Source organism: Lasioglossum baleicum, unplaced genomic scaffold, assembly GCF_051020765.1.
Source record: "Lasioglossum baleicum unplaced genomic scaffold, iyLasBale1 scaffold0021, whole genome shotgun sequence".
Taxonomy (NCBI): Eukaryota; Metazoa; Arthropoda; class Insecta; order Hymenoptera; family Halictidae; genus Lasioglossum; species Lasioglossum baleicum.
Genome location: NW_027469081.1, coordinates 396,640 through 414,120, shown reverse-complemented (window position 1 = coordinate 414,120; position 17,481 = coordinate 396,640). Strand labels below are relative to the sequence as shown.

The 17,481-nt window shown below is 40.9% G+C and overlaps 3 protein-coding genes across 9 annotated transcripts in view; 1 reads left to right on the top strand and 2 right to left on the bottom strand.

Moving 5' to 3' along the window:
• The window catches only part of Rdx (BTB/POZ and MATH domain-containing protein rdx), a 99,140-nt gene extending 87,042 nt beyond the window's left edge, over positions 1-12,098 (top strand). For 2 of the 5 annotated variants that reach the window (XM_076444839.1, XM_076444835.1), the window contains 6 exons: positions 2,718-2,854; positions 3,673-3,824; positions 4,151-4,290; positions 4,377-4,554; positions 5,660-5,981; positions 6,492-12,098. In XM_076444839.1, the coding sequence (XP_076300954.1) occupies positions 2,718-2,854; positions 3,673-3,824; positions 4,151-4,290; positions 4,377-4,554; positions 5,660-5,981; positions 6,492-6,636 (1,074 nt within the window). In that variant the 3' untranslated portion in view covers positions 6,637-12,098. The remainder of the gene's footprint in view (positions 1-2,717; positions 2,855-3,672; positions 3,825-4,150; positions 4,291-4,376; positions 4,555-5,659; positions 5,982-6,491) is intronic. The other 3 variants (XM_076444838.1, XM_076444837.1, XM_076444836.1) reach the window with 3 other exon arrangements.
• Positions 5,901-15,085, bottom strand: LOC143219061 (uncharacterized). 3 transcript variants are annotated; one of them, XM_076444852.1, is made up of 5 exons: positions 14,712-15,085; positions 14,529-14,639; positions 14,215-14,311; positions 13,715-13,895; positions 5,901-6,037 (listed from the first exon to the last, which is right to left on the bottom strand). In XM_076444852.1, the coding sequence occupies exons 1-5, from the start codon at positions 14,743-14,745 to the stop codon at positions 6,014-6,016; spliced, it is 447 nt and encodes a 148-aa protein (XP_076300967.1). In that variant the 5' UTR covers positions 14,746-15,085; the 3' UTR covers positions 5,901-6,013. The 3 variants fall into 3 exon arrangements, with proteins under 3 accessions (XP_076300967.1, XP_076300965.1, XP_076300966.1); XM_076444850.1 differs by lacking the exon at positions 5,901-6,037 and adding an exon at positions 12,245-12,558; XM_076444851.1 differs by lacking the exon at positions 5,901-6,037 and adding an exon at positions 12,245-12,558 and having other exon boundaries at positions 13,715-13,886.
• Positions 15,086-15,235: 150 nt separating this feature from the next.
• Positions 15,236-16,771, bottom strand: LOC143219064 (huntingtin-interacting protein K). Its single transcript, XM_076444855.1, has 3 exons — positions 16,500-16,771; positions 16,071-16,178; positions 15,236-15,472 (listed from the first exon to the last, which is right to left on the bottom strand). The coding sequence occupies exons 1-3, from the start codon at positions 16,653-16,655 to the stop codon at positions 15,377-15,379; spliced, it is 360 nt and encodes a 119-aa protein (XP_076300970.1). The 5' UTR covers positions 16,656-16,771; the 3' UTR covers positions 15,236-15,376.
• Positions 16,772-17,481: the final 710 nt, after the last annotated feature.

Sequence of the window (17,481 nt, the reverse complement as noted above, 5' to 3'; positions counted from 1 at the left end):
AAACAATTGAACTTGGAAAACTTGAGCAGCAAATCATGATGTATCAACAAGGTATGAAAGTTTAATTGTTTATATCTTTAAAACTATTGAGTAACTACACTTAATATTTTGCAAACATTATTAGGCATCCATACGTCACATCGTCTCACAAAAAAATGATCAAAATCGAAGTCGGACACTTGAGGTCCTTCCCCCTTGTAAGATGTAAATGTGCACTCGGAGCTATCTTAACTGGAAAATTAAACAATATAATTTTTTACACTTTATGGATATGAAATTGGTTTAACACCTCGTACGATACTTAAATGTTTAGTAATTTATTAGATAGCAACATGTTTAATAATCTAAACAATATTTTGAGTAATGGCACAGTAATTTTTAATGGTGTAACTCTGTTTGCCTTGCTATTTCGCCGATCTTTTATCACCGCGTCAATTTTACACCGAGGGACAGATTCGGTTTGTGAAACGAGGGACGAATTTAACATGCACGGAATTTCTTTTCCGCGCCGGTCGAAGAGGTGGACGTTGAACGGACAACTCGCGGCAGGCACGATCTGCGTAGAACAGAGCGGGAGAACAGCTTCGCAAAGGTTAAATCCTTTTTCTGCGCGTTTTTCAAGGTAATTACGTAAGAGAGACATAAGTTCGACTCGACCCTGGTTGTCGCTCTCGCTCTCTTTCGTTCTCTGCTCGTTTTCTCTCTGTCTTCGTCTTGATCTCTCTCCGTTCCCCAGCCAGTCTCTAACAAACACGTGCTCCCTCTCTGTCTCTCGGTACTTGTAGTTCTTCGCTGCTCGTCTGCTCGACTTCAAGGCCACGATCAATTTAGTCGACAGGGACCTTCGAGCGTATCTCTCGAAAAGAACTTCTTCCGTCTTTTTTCTCTTCTCTCGCGACGAAGCTAGCCGAACAAATATATCCGAGGACTTTGCCGTTCGTCAAACATCGCGCAACGTCTCCGACGAAACGGCGCACAGTGGGTAAATTTAACCTAACTCGATTCAAAATCAAAGAACTTTCGATAGGAATGAGATAGAGCGATGCATTTTTTTTTTAATTAAAGCTGAAACTTTGCAGAATATGGGAAAAATAGGGAGATTACGGTACGAACGGTTTTTAACATTGAGAAAATTCATTAAACTTGCACAATTTCAAGAAAATGTGGTTTCTCCGTTATCACGGGCGGAAAAATCTTTCTTTTAACATGCTATTCAATCATTTCCCGTGGATTTTTTCACGCTGATTTCAAATCTGGTCTCAAAATTTGTCTACGACCTCTGGTTTTTTCAAGAAATCGATTTTTGTGACAAGAAATTAATGAAATCATGTTTTCGTTGAAATGTTGAAACCACATTTTCTTGAAATTGTGCAAGTTTAACGAATTTTCTCAAGGTTAAAAACCGTTTGTACCGTAATCTCCCTATTTTTCCCATATTCTGCAAAGTTTCAGCTTTAATTTTTTCAAAAATTCATCGCTCTACCTCAATTTCTATCGAAAGTTCTTTTGATTTTGAATCGAGTTAGATCAAATTTACCCACTGTGCGGCGGCGCGACGCTGCGTCGCATGAACGTTCTTCGTTGCGATATTTCAGCCATTTTTTAATCCTACTCGCTGCACACAACTATAGAGGAAACACCAGTGCTTCCGTAACTGATATCGGGCGTGTTTACAGGATGTTCCATAATAGGGTTTCGCTACCAAAATAGTTGCCCCACTGAAAATTACTGTATCATTATTTAAAATATTGTTTACATTATTTGATATGTTGGTATCTAATCAATTATCCACCAAATTTTAAAAATCATTCACGATGGAAATATTATAGACCGGAAAAAATTTTTTAATTTGCACTCCTAAATGTTAACTCTTAGCACTCGAGCGATGACTCCGAGGCGCCACTGAAAATTGCTGTACCATTATCGAAAATGTTGTTTACATTATTCGATACAGTAAATCTTCTATAAACGCAAAAGTCTCGGGGAGGTTCGTTTGCATTTTTCGTAGACGGACACTGTTTTTTTTTAGCTTCAAAGGCCGAGCCGAACGAAGAGAGAAGGACAGCGCGTGTCCCATGCGCTGTCCTTCCTTGCGCCCGTAACGTTCATCGTCAATTAAACCACTAAATACAGTTGAAATTATATCGTGTTTAGTCTTATTTTAATCAGTAAAATGCCACAAATATATTGGTGCAAGTTTCATAAAAAAATAAGTAATAATAAAAAAGATTTTATATTGGCATTACATTACGAGGACGCACGGGCCTTTGAACTGTGCCGACGACTGCCACTCTCCGCGTCGCTTTAGTAGTGGTTCACACCGATATATCCGAGCCGAGATCAGATTACTACAGTGGAGGGGATATTTTTTTTGTGTATAGAGGATTTACTGTATGTTTTTGTATCGAATCAATTATCCACCAAATTTTTTAAGTCATTGAGAATGGAAATATTCTAGGTCGGAAGAAATGTTTAATTTTCGAGTTACAAGCTTCGAGTGCAAAGGGTTAACAATGAATTTGTTTTCGTAACGCGTTTACGCGAATCTTTCGATTTGCAACCGGAACTAGCATCGCGTCGGAAGCCGCAAAACTAACACCGGGAGGAAACGATAGCGGCGAGGTAACGATTCCGGAGTATGTAGTAGTTAGCGCGTAGATCAAACCCCAAACGCTGACTTCGAACGGGACACATTCTGACGTATGTCGCATTTTAAGGTCTTATGTGCACAGGTGAAGGTGGTGAAGTTCAGCTACATGTGGACGATAAATAACTTCAGCTTTTGCCGGGAGGAGATGGGAGAGGTGCTGAAATCGTCCACCTTCTCGGCAGGGGCCAACGACAAATTAAAATGGTAAGCCCAACGATTCGTTGTCGTCTCGTTTTAACATACATATTGTGTCCACTGGTTGCACTCTCTCCGCGGTGATACTCGAGCGATATTAACGTTGACGTGCATCGGCTCACTATGATCTAGAAACTCGCTTTTTACGACCAAAAGTAATTTAGCGTTATTTCAAAGTTAAAGGTGGACTGCCGGGGATCTTTATGCAGTTATGGCTTTTGATAAGATTCGACAGAATTTAGTACAATTTTTATTTATTTAACATTTAACTCACCTTCCTTGTTCGAAAGTTTTATTAAATGCAACGTAACCAATTTTGAATGGTCAAAACAGTTTAGCAGAAGAAAGTCACGGATTCTCTGAAAATTATGACTTGAAACAACGAAGTGTGCATAAAATTAATTTGACTGTTTTTAAGTGAACTGTCAGATAATGGATGTCGCATATTTGTGACAGTGGTAGCGAACACGTTAATCTTGAAATATTGACTTTTGGCCACAAGAAGCGGGTTTCCGGACCGTAGTGCGCCGTGTAAATCGCGCCGACTAATTCATTTTTTCTTTCCGTTCGATGGAAAGTTTAGCTACCGGGGTAAACTTTCCTTGCTCGAGGAGTTTTCGAGTGTTCGAGCGTTGGAGTGCTCGAGCACTCGACTACTTGTCGCGAGTCCTTGCGCGCGGGGACCCGAACAAAAACGAAACAAAAATGGGGGGGGAGAGAGAGAGTGTAGACGCGCGCGGGCTCGCGCAAAAGTATGCAGATCCTCGGAAATATCGGGGTCCCGGCTACCGGCTATGAATTTTACATGAACGATAATTGATTTCCAGGTGCCTAAGAGTGAATCCTAAGGGTCTGGACGAGGAGAGCAAAGACTACCTGTCCCTATACCTTCTTCTCGTCTCGTGCAACAAATCAGAAGTCAGAGCAAAGTTCAAATTTTCTATCCTTAATGCCAAAAGAGAGGAAACCAAAGCAATGGGTAAGTGAAAAGTCAGATCGTTGAAACGACGCTACACACGACAGAAGACACACGACACATGACGATCTATCGGGAAACCACCGTATAACGATTCGTTGACGACAGCGACGGCGCGGCGTAATCGATTTTGTTCTTGTAAAGACGATCGAATCGCTCGGAAGATGGATGGGGATAGATATTATTCCGTTTACAGTGTTGCAACCGGCCAAAGTAATTTGATTTTATTTATTGCGACCCCACGAGTCGTTTGGTGGCTTCTGTGCGTCGTCAGAGGGCTCGAGAGTCGCGTCGATGATTAAACCGATCGTTGTTTTCCTGGGTTTCAGAGAGCCAACGTGCATACAGGTTCGTCCAAGGTAAAGATTGGGGCTTCAAGAAGTTCATCAGGAGAGATTTCCTGTTGGACGAGGCCAACGGACTCCTGCCCGACGACAAACTCACGATATTCTGTGAGGTATATACCTTTGTATGTTAATTGTTTAATACTCGCCCTTGTTCCGTAACACCTTGGGCCTTTTGTCGAATTAACGACGGACGTTCTGGTATTCGCAGGTCAGCGTGGTGGCGGACAGCGTCAACATTTCCGGTCAGAGCAACACCATTCAATTTAAGGTGCCGGAGTGCCGGTTGCCCGACGACCTCGGCCTCCTCTTTGAAAACCAAAAATTCAGCGACGTCACGCTGACGGTCTGCGGGAGAGAGTTTCAGGCGCATAAAGCCATACTCGCAGGTGAGACTCCCGACTACTTTCGATCGTGTACTTTCGCGCACAGTCCGCGCTATCGCTACAGATACCGATTCGGAGAGACGCGAGACGCGAGACGGTCTCTCCCCCTTTCGCAAACTCTTCGGAAGAGATCGCGTACACGCCCCGTTTCGAACAATCGAGACCATGGAAAGAATCGGTTCCATGTATTAGACAGTGGCGGCTCAAGTCAAGTGGAGGCCCCAATCGGTAACAATCTTGGGGCCCGCAAACTCAAGTTAGAAATAAAAGGTGCAAGAAAACTATCACGAACTTATTGAAAAAGAAAACTAATGAAAAATTTCATACCGTGTTGCACATTAAATGTAATAAATTTATTTATTTAAAATTCGGGGCCCTATGGTACCCCAGGGCCCCAAGCGGCCGCTTAGTCCGCTTACCGTTAGATCCGTCACTGATACATATTACGTCGATCGGAAAGTACATTCGTTTTTCGTGTAGAGATGGCGTTGCTTCCATTTGTTATTACTAGACTGCGGATTTTATGCATTAATCAAAACAATAAAAAGATTAAAAGAGTTTAACAATGTCGATCACATTGATATGACTACATCAAGATTGTTAATGATTTTTATAACTCGATCTTTTGCTAATAAAAAACCAGAAATACTACGAGCATGGGATCTTTAACCCCTAGCACTCGAGCAGCGACTCTGAGTCAATTTTTTTCATTGTTCATTCATTGTTTACATTATTAGATATGTTGGTATCTAATCAATTATTAAACATTTAAGTATTGTACGAGGTATTACATCAATCTCGTATCCACCAAATTTAAGAAATCATCGAGAATGGAAATATTCTAGGTCGGAAGAAATGTTTCTCCGTTAATTTCTCCGAGTGCAAAGGATCAACTTGCCTGAAAAATCGCAAAAGATTATAGAACGAAATGTCATAAAACTTATTCTAAATGGTAAGAAATTGGCTTTCATTTTCCGTTGAGAAAACGAAATGGCTTTCCGAACGACCTAATAGATCTAAAAAGAACTGTTTCTGTCAACTCCGGTGAAAGCCGTTTATCCGTAAATCGTTCGCCGCTAATCGACCAGCAATTTTGTTACGCGTCTAGCTCGAAGTCCGGTGTTCTCGGCGATGTTCGAGCACGAGATGGAGGAGAGGAAGCAGAACCGCGTGGACATCACGGACGTGGATCATGAAGTGTTGCGCGAAATGCTGCGGTTCATCTACACGGGAAAAGCGGCGAATCTGGAAAAGATGGCGGACGATCTGCTCGCGGCGGCGGACAAGTACGCGTTAGAGAGGCTGAAGGTGATGTGCGAGGAAGCGCTTTGCACGAGTTTAGCCATCGAGAACGCAGCCGACATCCTCATTCTCGCTGATCTTCATAGCGCCGATCAACTCAAGGCGCAAGCCATAGACTTCATTAATACGTAAGTGGTTGTCCGTTTCGAACGAATGCACACTATGGGCTGGAATCCCGTTTCTCCTGGAACCCCAAAAAAGTCAATTCTTCAAGTTTCTTGTATCGAACAAATTTTTCTTGCTATAAAGTGACAACCCTTTAAACACACACAAATCCAAAATATGCGGGGATCTAGAAGAGTTGGAAAATTTTAATAATTCAAGATGTCAATATATGATTTTTCCTCTATTAACATCATTAAGGGAAGAAATAACGTTCAATTTAGTTTCTGTTCTTTGTAATCGATGCAGACAATTTTTATTTTGCATAAAGATCCGCAGTCTACTGATAAAAATAGAGTAGAAATTGCTCTTTATTTGAATTCAGATGTAACAGACTGACTGAGAGAGAGATTGAAAATTGTATTAAAATACAGTAAGACGTAATGAAAGACGTAATTCGTGAAAGAACCGCATGGACGACCAATTTTTATTGGAATAGAAAGACCTTGTTAAAGCGACGCGATTTATGTTTTCAGACACGCGACAGACGTGATGGACACGGCGGGTTTCAAGTCGATGGTGAACTCGCATCCGCACCTGATAGCGGAGGCGTTTCGAGCGCTCGCCACCCAACAGATCCCGCCGATCGGTCCGCCCAGGAAGCGAGTGAAACAGAGCTGAAAACAATCACCGTTAACACCGGGCACGACCTCCACATCGCCCCCGCCTATTCTGCATCCCTCATGAGAAACTTTTTTTCTGTACAGTGATACAAAAGTAGTGTTCTAAATAAATGTTTCCTAGTGCGACACATCCTCTGGTCCACTGCGAAAGGAACTGTGCGCCGAGGAGCCAGAGAGAGAGACTGTCTCGCGTGCGAGCTTTTCGCGTGTATCGCGAGATGCGGCCCGCGAGCCTATCACACAGATATCCGGAGTGCAGCGACGAGAGAGCATCAAGAGGAGAGAAAAGCAGCAGCAGCAGCACGCGTCCCCGCGCGCAACACAGAGAAAAACAGAAGCCGGAAATTGAGTGTAACCAACGATGACGATGGGTCCATCCTCGGAAGGGTTCGGGCCGACCGATACACGGACTGGGACACGATCACACGATACTCTTTCTCGCGTTGCGCGCCGGGTAACCACGTGCGATTGCTCGTTCCTCGTTGCTCGTTGATCACCCATCGTCTAATGTCCATCTCGTCCATCATCCACATCGTCCATCGTTCGTCGTCCATCGTCCATCGTCCATCGTCCATCGTTAGCCTCGAGTGGCCGCGCTCGAATGTCAGCGATCCGTCGATGCGCACCGTTTGTAGTCTCCCTTAGTCGGTCTGCTTTTCGTTTCTACCGACCGAGGTAAGCTGGAGAATTCGTCGAAGCAACCGTATCTTGGGGGAGAAAGAGAACGAATCACAAAAGAAGCAGTCAGAGGACCAAAGCGAGATTGAAGCTCGCCTGAAATTGCTACCACTCGTTAGAGTCTCATCTACACGTACACACGCGCTCTTACCCACACGCATATACATACAGAGAGACAGAGACAGATACACAGAAGACAGATCACGTACACGGTATGCGCGAAGGAAGTTGTGATAGACGTTGGCCAGGCGATTAAACATTTTGTTCCTTTGTCGAAGAAGAAGAAGAAGAAGAAGAAGGCGAGACGACGATGAAAATAGATGAAGAATGCATCGAACGATGTCCCACGCATGTTCGTCGACGCAACGAACAAGAAGAACGTTAGATATATGCTATGTTTATTACCGATAGTGATTTTTAGTTTAACCGGAGACACACACAAGAGACGGATACGAACGTGAAACTCTTCCAGAATGAAGAAAAACATTCTAGTTAGGGTTCTAGTTAGGGTTTTTTATGATCTCTTTCTCTCAAACATGTACTACTACTACTATGATTACTATTAACGCTACGCAATCTGTGCTCCCCTTCCGCCCCAATTCCCTCCTGCCTCCCACATTTAATTTTTGTATATTTTTTCGCGCGCGCGAACACCGCCCGCCCCGATCACCCTAATCTCAAAGCTGGATTCTTTGGATCGTTGACTGATCGACGAATTAATCTCGTCCAATTCTGGTGTTCTCATTTAAACTTGTTCGCGGTGTTTATCGTCGGTGGCAACGTAAATTCTCGATTGTGATCGCATTCGTCGTGGGATAAGTCGTTCCGAACGATTAGACGCTGAGAAACGTTTAAGAGAAGAAAACACTTGCTCCCCGATTCACGCGATTATGGTATAACTAGACTGCGCATCTCTATGCAAAATCAAAATTGTTAGCATCGATTGCGAGGAACAGAAACTGAATTGAATATGTTATTTCTTCCTGATTTGAATCGATGATAATTTATTAATGTCCCTCCAACGAAAAATTACGATATTTCTCTGAATATGTCTATTCTTTGCTCGCTGATATATTAATTTACAGCCCTGAAATGAAAATGTGTGCAAATATGTAAAATACAAAAGGTTTTAAATCATCTACACACTTTAGTTTGCTATAATCAGGGTTAATAGAGGATAAATCCAACAATTTTGAATTTCATCTACTCGATTCTACTATCAATGCATGAAGATTCGCAGTCAAAGTAGTATATTACGTACGTTGCAACGGCTGTTCCAAAAGCAACTCTGCGTACAGATCTTTTGTTGAACGCGTAGAAAATTTCGAAACAATTATTTGTAAATATTCGCCACAAGCACACACTGCAAAATTCCGTCAAACGGTGTTTCAACGCTTGTCCGACAAACGGCCATCTCAACGGATAACGGGTATCCAGTCTGCCGCGCGCGACCTTTATTCCCACCTTCCTCCCAACGATCACTAGGCACAGTTTGTTTTGTTTTCTCGAGTATTGCATAGTAGCTGAAGTGATAGATTCGAATTATTATTATTATATTAATTATTATTATTATTATTATTATATTATTAATTATATTAAATTTAGGGTTGTCCATAATTTATCGAATTTTACGTTGATTATTGTCAAAACGTCGATCCTACTTGCGCGCAGGATTCGAACATACAATAAATCGGACTATAGATGTTATTACACGGAAAGAAAAAAGTTCGTCGCGGCGGAAATCGAGTTGACGCATGCAACTAGATAAAAAAAATATCTAAAATGAAAATAATGCTAGATACACGGGACACATAGGAGAAACGCGAAAGGGACACGAAAGAAAGAAAAATCAAATCGTGAGAGAGAGAGAGAGAGAGAGAGAGAGAGAGAGAGAGAGAGGGAAAGTGTGAGCGAGTAAAATTCGGAAGGAGAGAGAGAAAGAGAGAGTGTATGTGTGAGAGAGAGAAAGAGAAAAAGTGAGGTAGAAAGAGAGAGAAAGAGAGAGAACGAAAGAAAAATGTAAAATAAAAGTTAGTCAATTATATAGCACGAAATATTAATCGTTTTTTATGTAATTAATTATTGAATTGTGAATTCGTGTGTGGTCAATGATCTGAATTATGGGCAACCGTGAACAGCAGAAACGAATAATCATCATTTAGTACCGTACTGGCTTCCTGATCCTCCGACCTAGCTTTACCGAACGTTTTAAATACGGAATATATACCATAAATACCATTACCTGAAAGTAATGATATCGACGATTTAATGCCATACATGTTCTGTGATAAGACCACTGTAATTACCGCAATTGTAATCATTCACACACGTACACACGTACATGGAACACGAAGAGATACAGAGCAAGCACACGTACACGCACACGTATGCGACGGACGCGGACAGACAGACGACAGAGACGCAGAGAGACATACATACACAGAACCACGTGAAGACACACACACACACACGCATACATGTACACACAGTTTCTAGAACTTCTGACGATCCTGGCAGCCAGCGGAAAAGGATTAAAAAAAAAAAGAAACAAATTGAGAGAACGAAAGAAAAACTTGAAATCTTTTTATGAAACGGTCGCTACAATCCGGACAGTCCCAAATCTAGCGTCCCTTTCGATTTTAAGATTTTTACTCTGTACATATCTAAACTGTATTTTATAAGAACCGAACAAAACCGAAAATAACGGAACCACATACTTTTATGAAGGGTACAATAACCAACTATAATTTATTTCTATTTTACAGACTGTGCTAAACTCATGTTCCTTGAAACACTAGCGAATGCTTTAAGTAAACTATGTAATATGTACATTGTCGACAAATTAAAATACGGATTAGAACATACGTTTTGCGTGTTCATCTTTGAGCCTTGACTCTCGTGTCGCGCACAAAAATGCGCCGCATCCTATATTGATTAGAGACGCGCGAGCGCGCGCGCCCCGCGCGTATTTCCCGTTTCTTGTCCAGGCTCAAAGAACGATCGAGGGAAATAAAACAACAACAAAGGAAAAAAAAAGATCCTATGGGAAACATAGTTAGGGAACGTTTTCCACCGTTTTTTACACGACGTTTATTTCGAGTCCGTAGACCGTTAGAGCTTGAAATGAAACTACAAAATGGCAAAAAAGAAAAGAATCGAGGGCGATGAAATATGAACGCGAATTTAACCCTCGTCCGTCCCTCATTTCACGAACTGAATTTGTCCCTCGGTGTTAAATTGACAGTGTGGTGAAAGATCAATGAGATAACAAAGTGTGAACAGTTATTTTTTCGATATTTTCGTTATTCAAATTGCCGAGTTAACTCTTAGCACTCGAATGGCGTCTCAGAGTTACCGTTAAAAATTGCTATTCATTATTCTATATCATTATTCAAAAATGATATGGAATGAAATTATTCTTAGTCGGAAGAAATGTTTAATTTTCGAGTTCGAATAGCTCCGAGTGCAAAGGGTACCCTGAGCACTCGACTGGTGACCGTGAGTTACCATTAAAAATCGTTATACCATTATTCAAAATATTGTTTAGATTATTAAATCTGTTGGTATATTTAATCAATATGAAAGGCTTATGAAAACTTCTAAAAAATGCTACAATATAAAATTCGATAGTATTTAGTACGCCTTTTATTTGTTTTACATCTACAAAGGCTGTTTCCATGAAAAATAGGATCTTATTCCATTCCACTTTCTTAAAATTCGTCTATAAAGATTGGAAATTGCATAAACATCCGCAATCTACTAATCAATTACCAAACATTTAAATATCGTACGAGGTGTTATTATCAATTTCATATCCATAAAATATTTTCCAGTTAAAATAGCTCCGAGAGAGTGCAAAGGGTTAACATATTTACATGTTAGATTTTTCGGTTATGTGTTTCGCTTTAAAAAAATCAGTCACGCAGTTTCGGGCAAATTTACCTACAATCAACAGAACAGTATAATTTACTTCGGGTAAAACTGTGAAATCGCCACGAGGGACGGACGAAGGTTAAAAAGAAAAACGGAGAAAAGGGAACGAGAGAAGAAACGAGAAAAATTAAAAATTGTATAAGCGGTTTAAGGAACAGATTTGGCCGTGCTCACTCAGATTTTAACATTTCGTGGAGAGAATGAAAGAAGTAGATAGACACAGAGAGAGAGAGAGTGAGAGAGAGAGAGAGAGTGCGTGTGCATGTGTGAGAGAGAAAGAAAGAGAGAGGAAACGATTATCGATAACGAACGAAAATCTACGTCCAATTCTACCCATTCTATCTTTGGGACTGTACGGCGAAATATCTCACGAAAACAAAACTCGTAACGTTGAATGTCTTTTTCCTAAGAAAGAGAGAGATAGAAAACGAGTTCGAGAGTTCGACAAAAAGAGATGAGAGAGAGGGAGAGAGAGAGGGTGAACAAGAAACAAAAAAAAAATAAAATACATTAGATGCAATTCTTCGAACCAATCTGCATAAGCGTATGACTGGATAATTTGATAAACTATAAGTACAATTATAAGACAAGTGTTACCTCATCATGGAAAAGCAGCGTGCCCGTATCGTGTTAGCTACTACTGCGCTGCTGTCTGATACACACTTCCGTTGTATATTGCATTTAAACCCGAAGAAAGCTTTTTTGTAACGAATAGTTCAGCAGTGGTAGCTCGCCGATGTTGTACACGGCATCGTTGTGATCATCGAACCCAGCTCATACAAACGTTCATTTTTCCATTTACTTTAAGTCATTGCACCACATCAAATAAATGACATTTTCATTATATAATCATGACAACTTTTACAGTGATTTCTCTCATTATCCCTGGCACTTTTGCGTTGTGGTTGCGACATACAAAGAGAGAGAGAGAGAGAGAGAGAGAGAGAGAGAGAGAGAGAGAGAGAGAGAGAGAGAGAGAGAGAGAGAGAGAGAGAGAGAGAGAGAGAGAGAGAGAGAGAGAGAGAGAGAGAGAGAGAGAGAGAGAGAGAGAGAGAGAGAGAGAGAGAGAGTGAGAGAGTGTGAGAGAAAGAATTGACAAGAAGAGAAGCGTGTTATATCACAAAACTTCATGTTTATTCGCCGTTATCAAATCGAAATTTCTCGCGTTATTATAAATATGTCTGTACAGATGATCGGGGGTCCTTTGTACGCTTTAAATGTGATGAGTTACTGGGAAACCTTGGCCGTGCACCCTGTCCGATAGCTTAGGGGTGTCCGGGTAGACCGGTGGTGCTTCGAGCATAGACGCCTAGAGAACATAACGATATATCTTGGTGTCGCGTCTCCAAATAAAATTCGATTTTTATGTGATAGTAAAATGAGAATATATAATAATTGACTCGTAATAAAAGATTTATACTGCATCGTATTGATTCTGTAGGTTGTCCTGTTTAAAATCGCGTTGGTGCAGCTGCATGTTATCAGGTCGTTCGGAAAGTAATCTCGTTTTTCGCGTACAGATAGCATCGCTTCGATTTGTTATTATTAGACAGCGGATTTTGTGCATTTATTGCGAAAATGATACAAGTTATATTGTTTTCAATCTGTTAAACATATTTTGAAAGAGAATCAATTTCTAATTCACTCGACTTTGTTACAATGCGGGTAGAAAGTTTCCATTTTACATAAAGATCCGCTGTCTAGTTTATTATTCAACCTTATTTCAAATCGCAAAATCGTGGTGGAGTAATCCCGCGATCTAAGCCTATTCGCCTACTCCTTCCACTGGGGGGTATACCCCGCGAGAGGCCAGGGGAAATATCGGTGTGAACCACTACTAATCCAATTACAAAACTTCTATATTTCTCATTATTTTTTTATCGGACTTTCACCAACTTATTTGTGGCATTTTTCTGATTAGTATCACACTAAACACGATGTAATTTCAACTGTATTTAGTGGGGTTTAATTGACTAATTTTTCCACGGTCGACACGATCACAAAAATGTTAGACAAAGATAGTATCCCCTCACTATCTATGTCACAACTCCAAACCGAGGATCATACTCTCAGATCAAGACTTTACTGTATACAGCATAAATTATGCTTCACATGTACAGTAAATATGGGTGAAATTGTATCTTGTTTGGTGTCATTTTAATCCGAAAAATGTCGCAAATATATGGGTAAAATTACATTAAAAACAAGTAAAAGATAAAGAAGAGAGTTTCATTATTGCGCTAGGTTTGTCTCACCGATACACTATTTTCGTTACATGCTGTATTATTGTGTTTACATGCTGTCCTTTCCTACGTTTGGCGCGGTCGACGCGGCACAAAATGATTAGTATCCCTTCACGATGTCTTTCACAACACAGAACCGAGAGAATCGACTGAGATCGCTTAGATCGCGGGATTAACTGTACCTCTAGGAAAAGGAAAAGAAAAATGTAGGGATTAATTTACCCTGTTAAAAGGTGATCCGTAGAGGGGTGGAGCGTTGCAAGCTTCGCTGTAAGACGGCGGCCTCTGCCTGGATTCATTTATTGCGTGGGAATACAACGAATCGGTGTCCGTTTGTTGATCGTCGTCATTATTACCGTATCGACTTTGGTCCGAGTATCTCGCTCGATTCGACCTGCAAATACTTAATAACGAGACTCTGATATCGCCTAGGCATTATCAACGCGGAACTTTGGATATCATCCGGTCGAGTTCCCAAAGTTTGTGTATAGAAATGTTGTTTGAAATATCGATCGCAAGGTAGTGAAATGTATAATATTCAGATGTTCTCGGCGCAACGGTTCGATCAGTTTATAGGAAGTTTATAGTACAGTTTCCTATAAACTGATCGAACCGTTGCGCCGAGAACATCTGAATATTATACATTTGTGTATAGATTTGATTTTAGATTCGTTAGCTATAAACGCGATCGATCGATAGGCGAGAAAGAGATTCGTTCCTACCTGTTGCAGGTTTTGCAATATATTAGAAGAGCAAAAAATATACCAAATGCGAACAACAGTAAAACTATAATTTGCGTCGCTGTGATCACGTTAATATCTTTTCGTTCCTGGAAACAAGGAAACAAAGAATCAGTCGGTTGATAACGGTCGGCGTTTTTGCGCGAAAACGGCGAATTGATCTTACCAGCGAAGGATGCAATCGTTTCGAGTTTTACGCGGACAGCAGAACGAAGATTAGTACGTCATAGAAAAGAGTACAAACAAATTTAATCTCGTCATCTTCTTTTGTTAATCTTTTCTTTAATTGGTCTCACCTTTGTTATTGCTGCTGTTACCGTTGTTGTTGCGTTTGTCTTCGAACTTTGTCATCGAATGTTCCGTGTACGGAAAAGTACTCGCAAGTTGATGCAGCGAATCATTTAGTTCTACCAAAGATACCAAACATCCGTTTAACATTCTGTTTCAGACGTGGTCGCGCGTAAACGAACTGCACATACCTGGATAATTCATCAGTTGATTCACTGTAACCATCTCGAACAGTTCGAAAAATCGTTCGTCTTCGGAGTCTAAAAGTTCATGAGATCTCGCGTGAAATGATACTGAGACATTACGGTGACATTATTAATTAAACTGTTCTCGCAGCGAAGCTGATTATTCTTCGAGATGTACGCATAGTTGTTTCACACGGAAATAAGTTTCGCGCCGAAGAGAACGTGTCGAAGATAATAATCCCGCGCAACTTTTGAAACCTTTCACCGATTTCCAAGTACAAGTACCGAGACCATCGTTCGCAACCAGCAAAACATGTCGCTTAACACTAAAAAATTTCCGGACTTCTGGATCGTATAAAGGTTACAATCTTATCAAGAGGAAACTCCCTGATAACGCATGTAATCAGTACTACGGCAATTATTTTTTCATTCTATTGAAAATATATCCTTTAGTACGCACGTCGGCAAAATATCTTCCGATAAGGGATCTTAATCGCGGGTATCGAATTAGAGAAATTAACAGCAGAGTGTACAGAATCGCATAGAATATATTTTGTAATATGTACGAATATGTATTAATAACCCAAAGTCATAACAACTCCTAAGACCGTAGAATTCACAATAAAATCGAGATTCATGTAAATCGTACGCTTAGAGCCTGTACTGTACAGTCAGTTTGTCAGCGTAATCAACGCCTCGACAATGTTTCCTCTGTGCTCTCTGAGCGTGTGCTCCGCGGTAGTCCGACTGATTTCCATCTCTTTCACCTGAAACAAGATTGGACCAATTGTAATCGATACAACAACCGAGCAATATCTTTAAGGGGTAGACTCGTTATTCCAGGATTCTCTAACCCTTTGAGCTACAGACTGTCTGTGTACTTCTGTGTCTTCTGTATTTTAAGATTTTTTTTACTGTTACAGAGGACAGAGGAACTTAAATAACACTAATTTAATTTTAATGCTTGATCATGAAGGATTTCTGGGATCATAACATATTTGTGCATCCTTTTGGGCTAACAGCTGTGCACCAAATTTCAGCTTACTATGTCTTCTGCGTTTTGAGATTTCTTTACCGTTACAGAGGGCACAGGAACTGGCAGTTATATATTTTACGGACATTCTATAGAATACCCAATGCCTTTTGGGCAATGTGTAAAATGCCCGTTAAAATCTGAGAGGAGGACCCTAATTGACAAGTTTACTGCTATAAAAAATAAACATAAAAAATGCCAAGCATGGATTTAACATGCTGCCCAATGAACCATGGATATTATATAAAATGTCCGGGCAATTTGTGAAATATACCTGGTCCACGCATTATACACATTGCCCGTTGCATATATACATAAATCCATTGTCTTACCATCAGATCGACGTCTTCTTTTTTAATAGGAACCTTTAGCAATTCCCTTTCTCTGGCTTTTTTCGCTGCTAGTTCCTTAGTTCTTTGGTCTCCGATTAAGCTCAATGCCTGTATAAAAGACAACAGAATTTGTGATTGGCATGAAAACAATATTAAAAGTAAGATTATGAATCGTTCATGTTCAACGCTGTTTAGATTTGAGAGACATATACGCAACTTATAGGTTAGGTCTTGTTATCTATTCCTTCGAATATAGCTAATTTCGAATATTAAACTGGTGACGCACAGTGAAATGGTAAAGTGCAGATGATGACTTTGGAAAAACGCAGATTTGTCTAAATAGTTACGAAGTAAAACGTAAGACAATTGTTCACACAATGGTAAACACGTGAAACGGTAAGTAAATACATATAGTTATGGAACACTCACGCAAGAGAATCCATCGGAGGAAGATATTTCCTTCTCCTCCGCGTAATCTGTGACTTTTTCCAAATCTGCCGCACCGCTGTCATATTTCGCTGCCTTTTTCTGTGACTTCTCTTGCTGCACCTCATCCGAGTCACCGTTGACATCGTTGTCCGCCATTTTTCCCGTTTCACAAGTTAAACCGTGGACCGTGGATGGTTAAATCAGGTTAAATATTCAATGAAATTGTTATTCAAGGGCTGAAAAAATTGGTGGGTGTATACTGGAGAATCCTCTGTGTCTGTATTGTACAATAAAGATAATTTATTCATGCAAAATGAAAAATATTGGATATTCATTACAGCAGCAAATGATTCGTGCCGCTTTTCCCATAAGACGCAATGTTAATTCCGGCACGAATTATTTGCGCTTCGTATACGTACTTGCAGCGCCATCTAGTTGCAAAACGCTCAAACTCTTAGCCAAATGTTACCGGCAGAGCAAGTCAGGCCGGGAACAGCGCCATCTTAGGAACCATTTAACTCGCGAGCGCGTTGGAAAGGAACGTAAGGGCAATAGTAGGCTATGGTGGGGGTCACTGATGCCAAGGCTGTGGTACTGTGGTACTAAACCATACCCCCACCATAGCCTACTATTGCCCCTCCGTTGTTTTCCAACGCGCCCGCGCGCTACACTCACCAGCGTATCACCACGTATCACTCTACTGTATCCGTAGAGGTACGCTGGTGAGTTGGTGAGTGTAGCGCGCGGGCGCGTTGGAAAACAACGGAGGGGCAATAGTAGGCTATGGTGGGGGTATGGTTTAGTATGGTTTAGTACCACACAGTACCCACGGTGTCAACGTTTAGGAAACTCCCCCGGAAGAGGTACAAAATGAAGGAGAGGATGGTATGGCAATATCCAGGAGGAGAGAAAGATCAGGCAAGGATACGCGGAAGGATGCTATAAAACGGAAGGAGGATGTCAATAAAGAAAGGAAAGGTTC

What these genes read in the sequence shown, in the direction of transcription:
- LOC143219061 (XM_076444850.1), bottom strand. Translation starts at nt 14,745, where the DNA reads ATGGTTACAGTGAATCAACTGATGAATTATCCAG. An exon ending in TAACAGCAGCAATAACAAAG is followed by an intron (nt 14,312 to 14,528) that starts GTGAGACCAATT and finishes AGGAACGAAAAG; the next exon opens with ATATTAACGTGATCACAGCG. An exon ending in TATTGCAAAACCTGCAACAG is followed by an intron (nt 13,896 to 14,214) that starts GTAGGAACGAAT and finishes CTCGTTATTAAG; the next exon opens with TATTTGCAGGTCGAATCGAG.
- LOC143219064 (XM_076444855.1), bottom strand. Translation starts at nt 16,655, where the DNA reads ATGGCGGACAACGATGTCAACGGTGACTCGGATGAGGTGCAGCAAGAG. An exon ending in CCTCCGATGGATTCTCTTGC is followed by an intron (nt 16,179 to 16,499) that starts GTGAGTGTTCCA and finishes TCTTTTATACAG; the next exon opens with GCATTGAGCTTAATCGGAGA. An exon ending in AAGAAGACGTCGATCTGATG is followed by an intron (nt 15,473 to 16,070) that starts GTAAGACAATGG and finishes ATCTTGTTTCAG; the next exon opens with GTGAAAGAGATGGAAATCAG.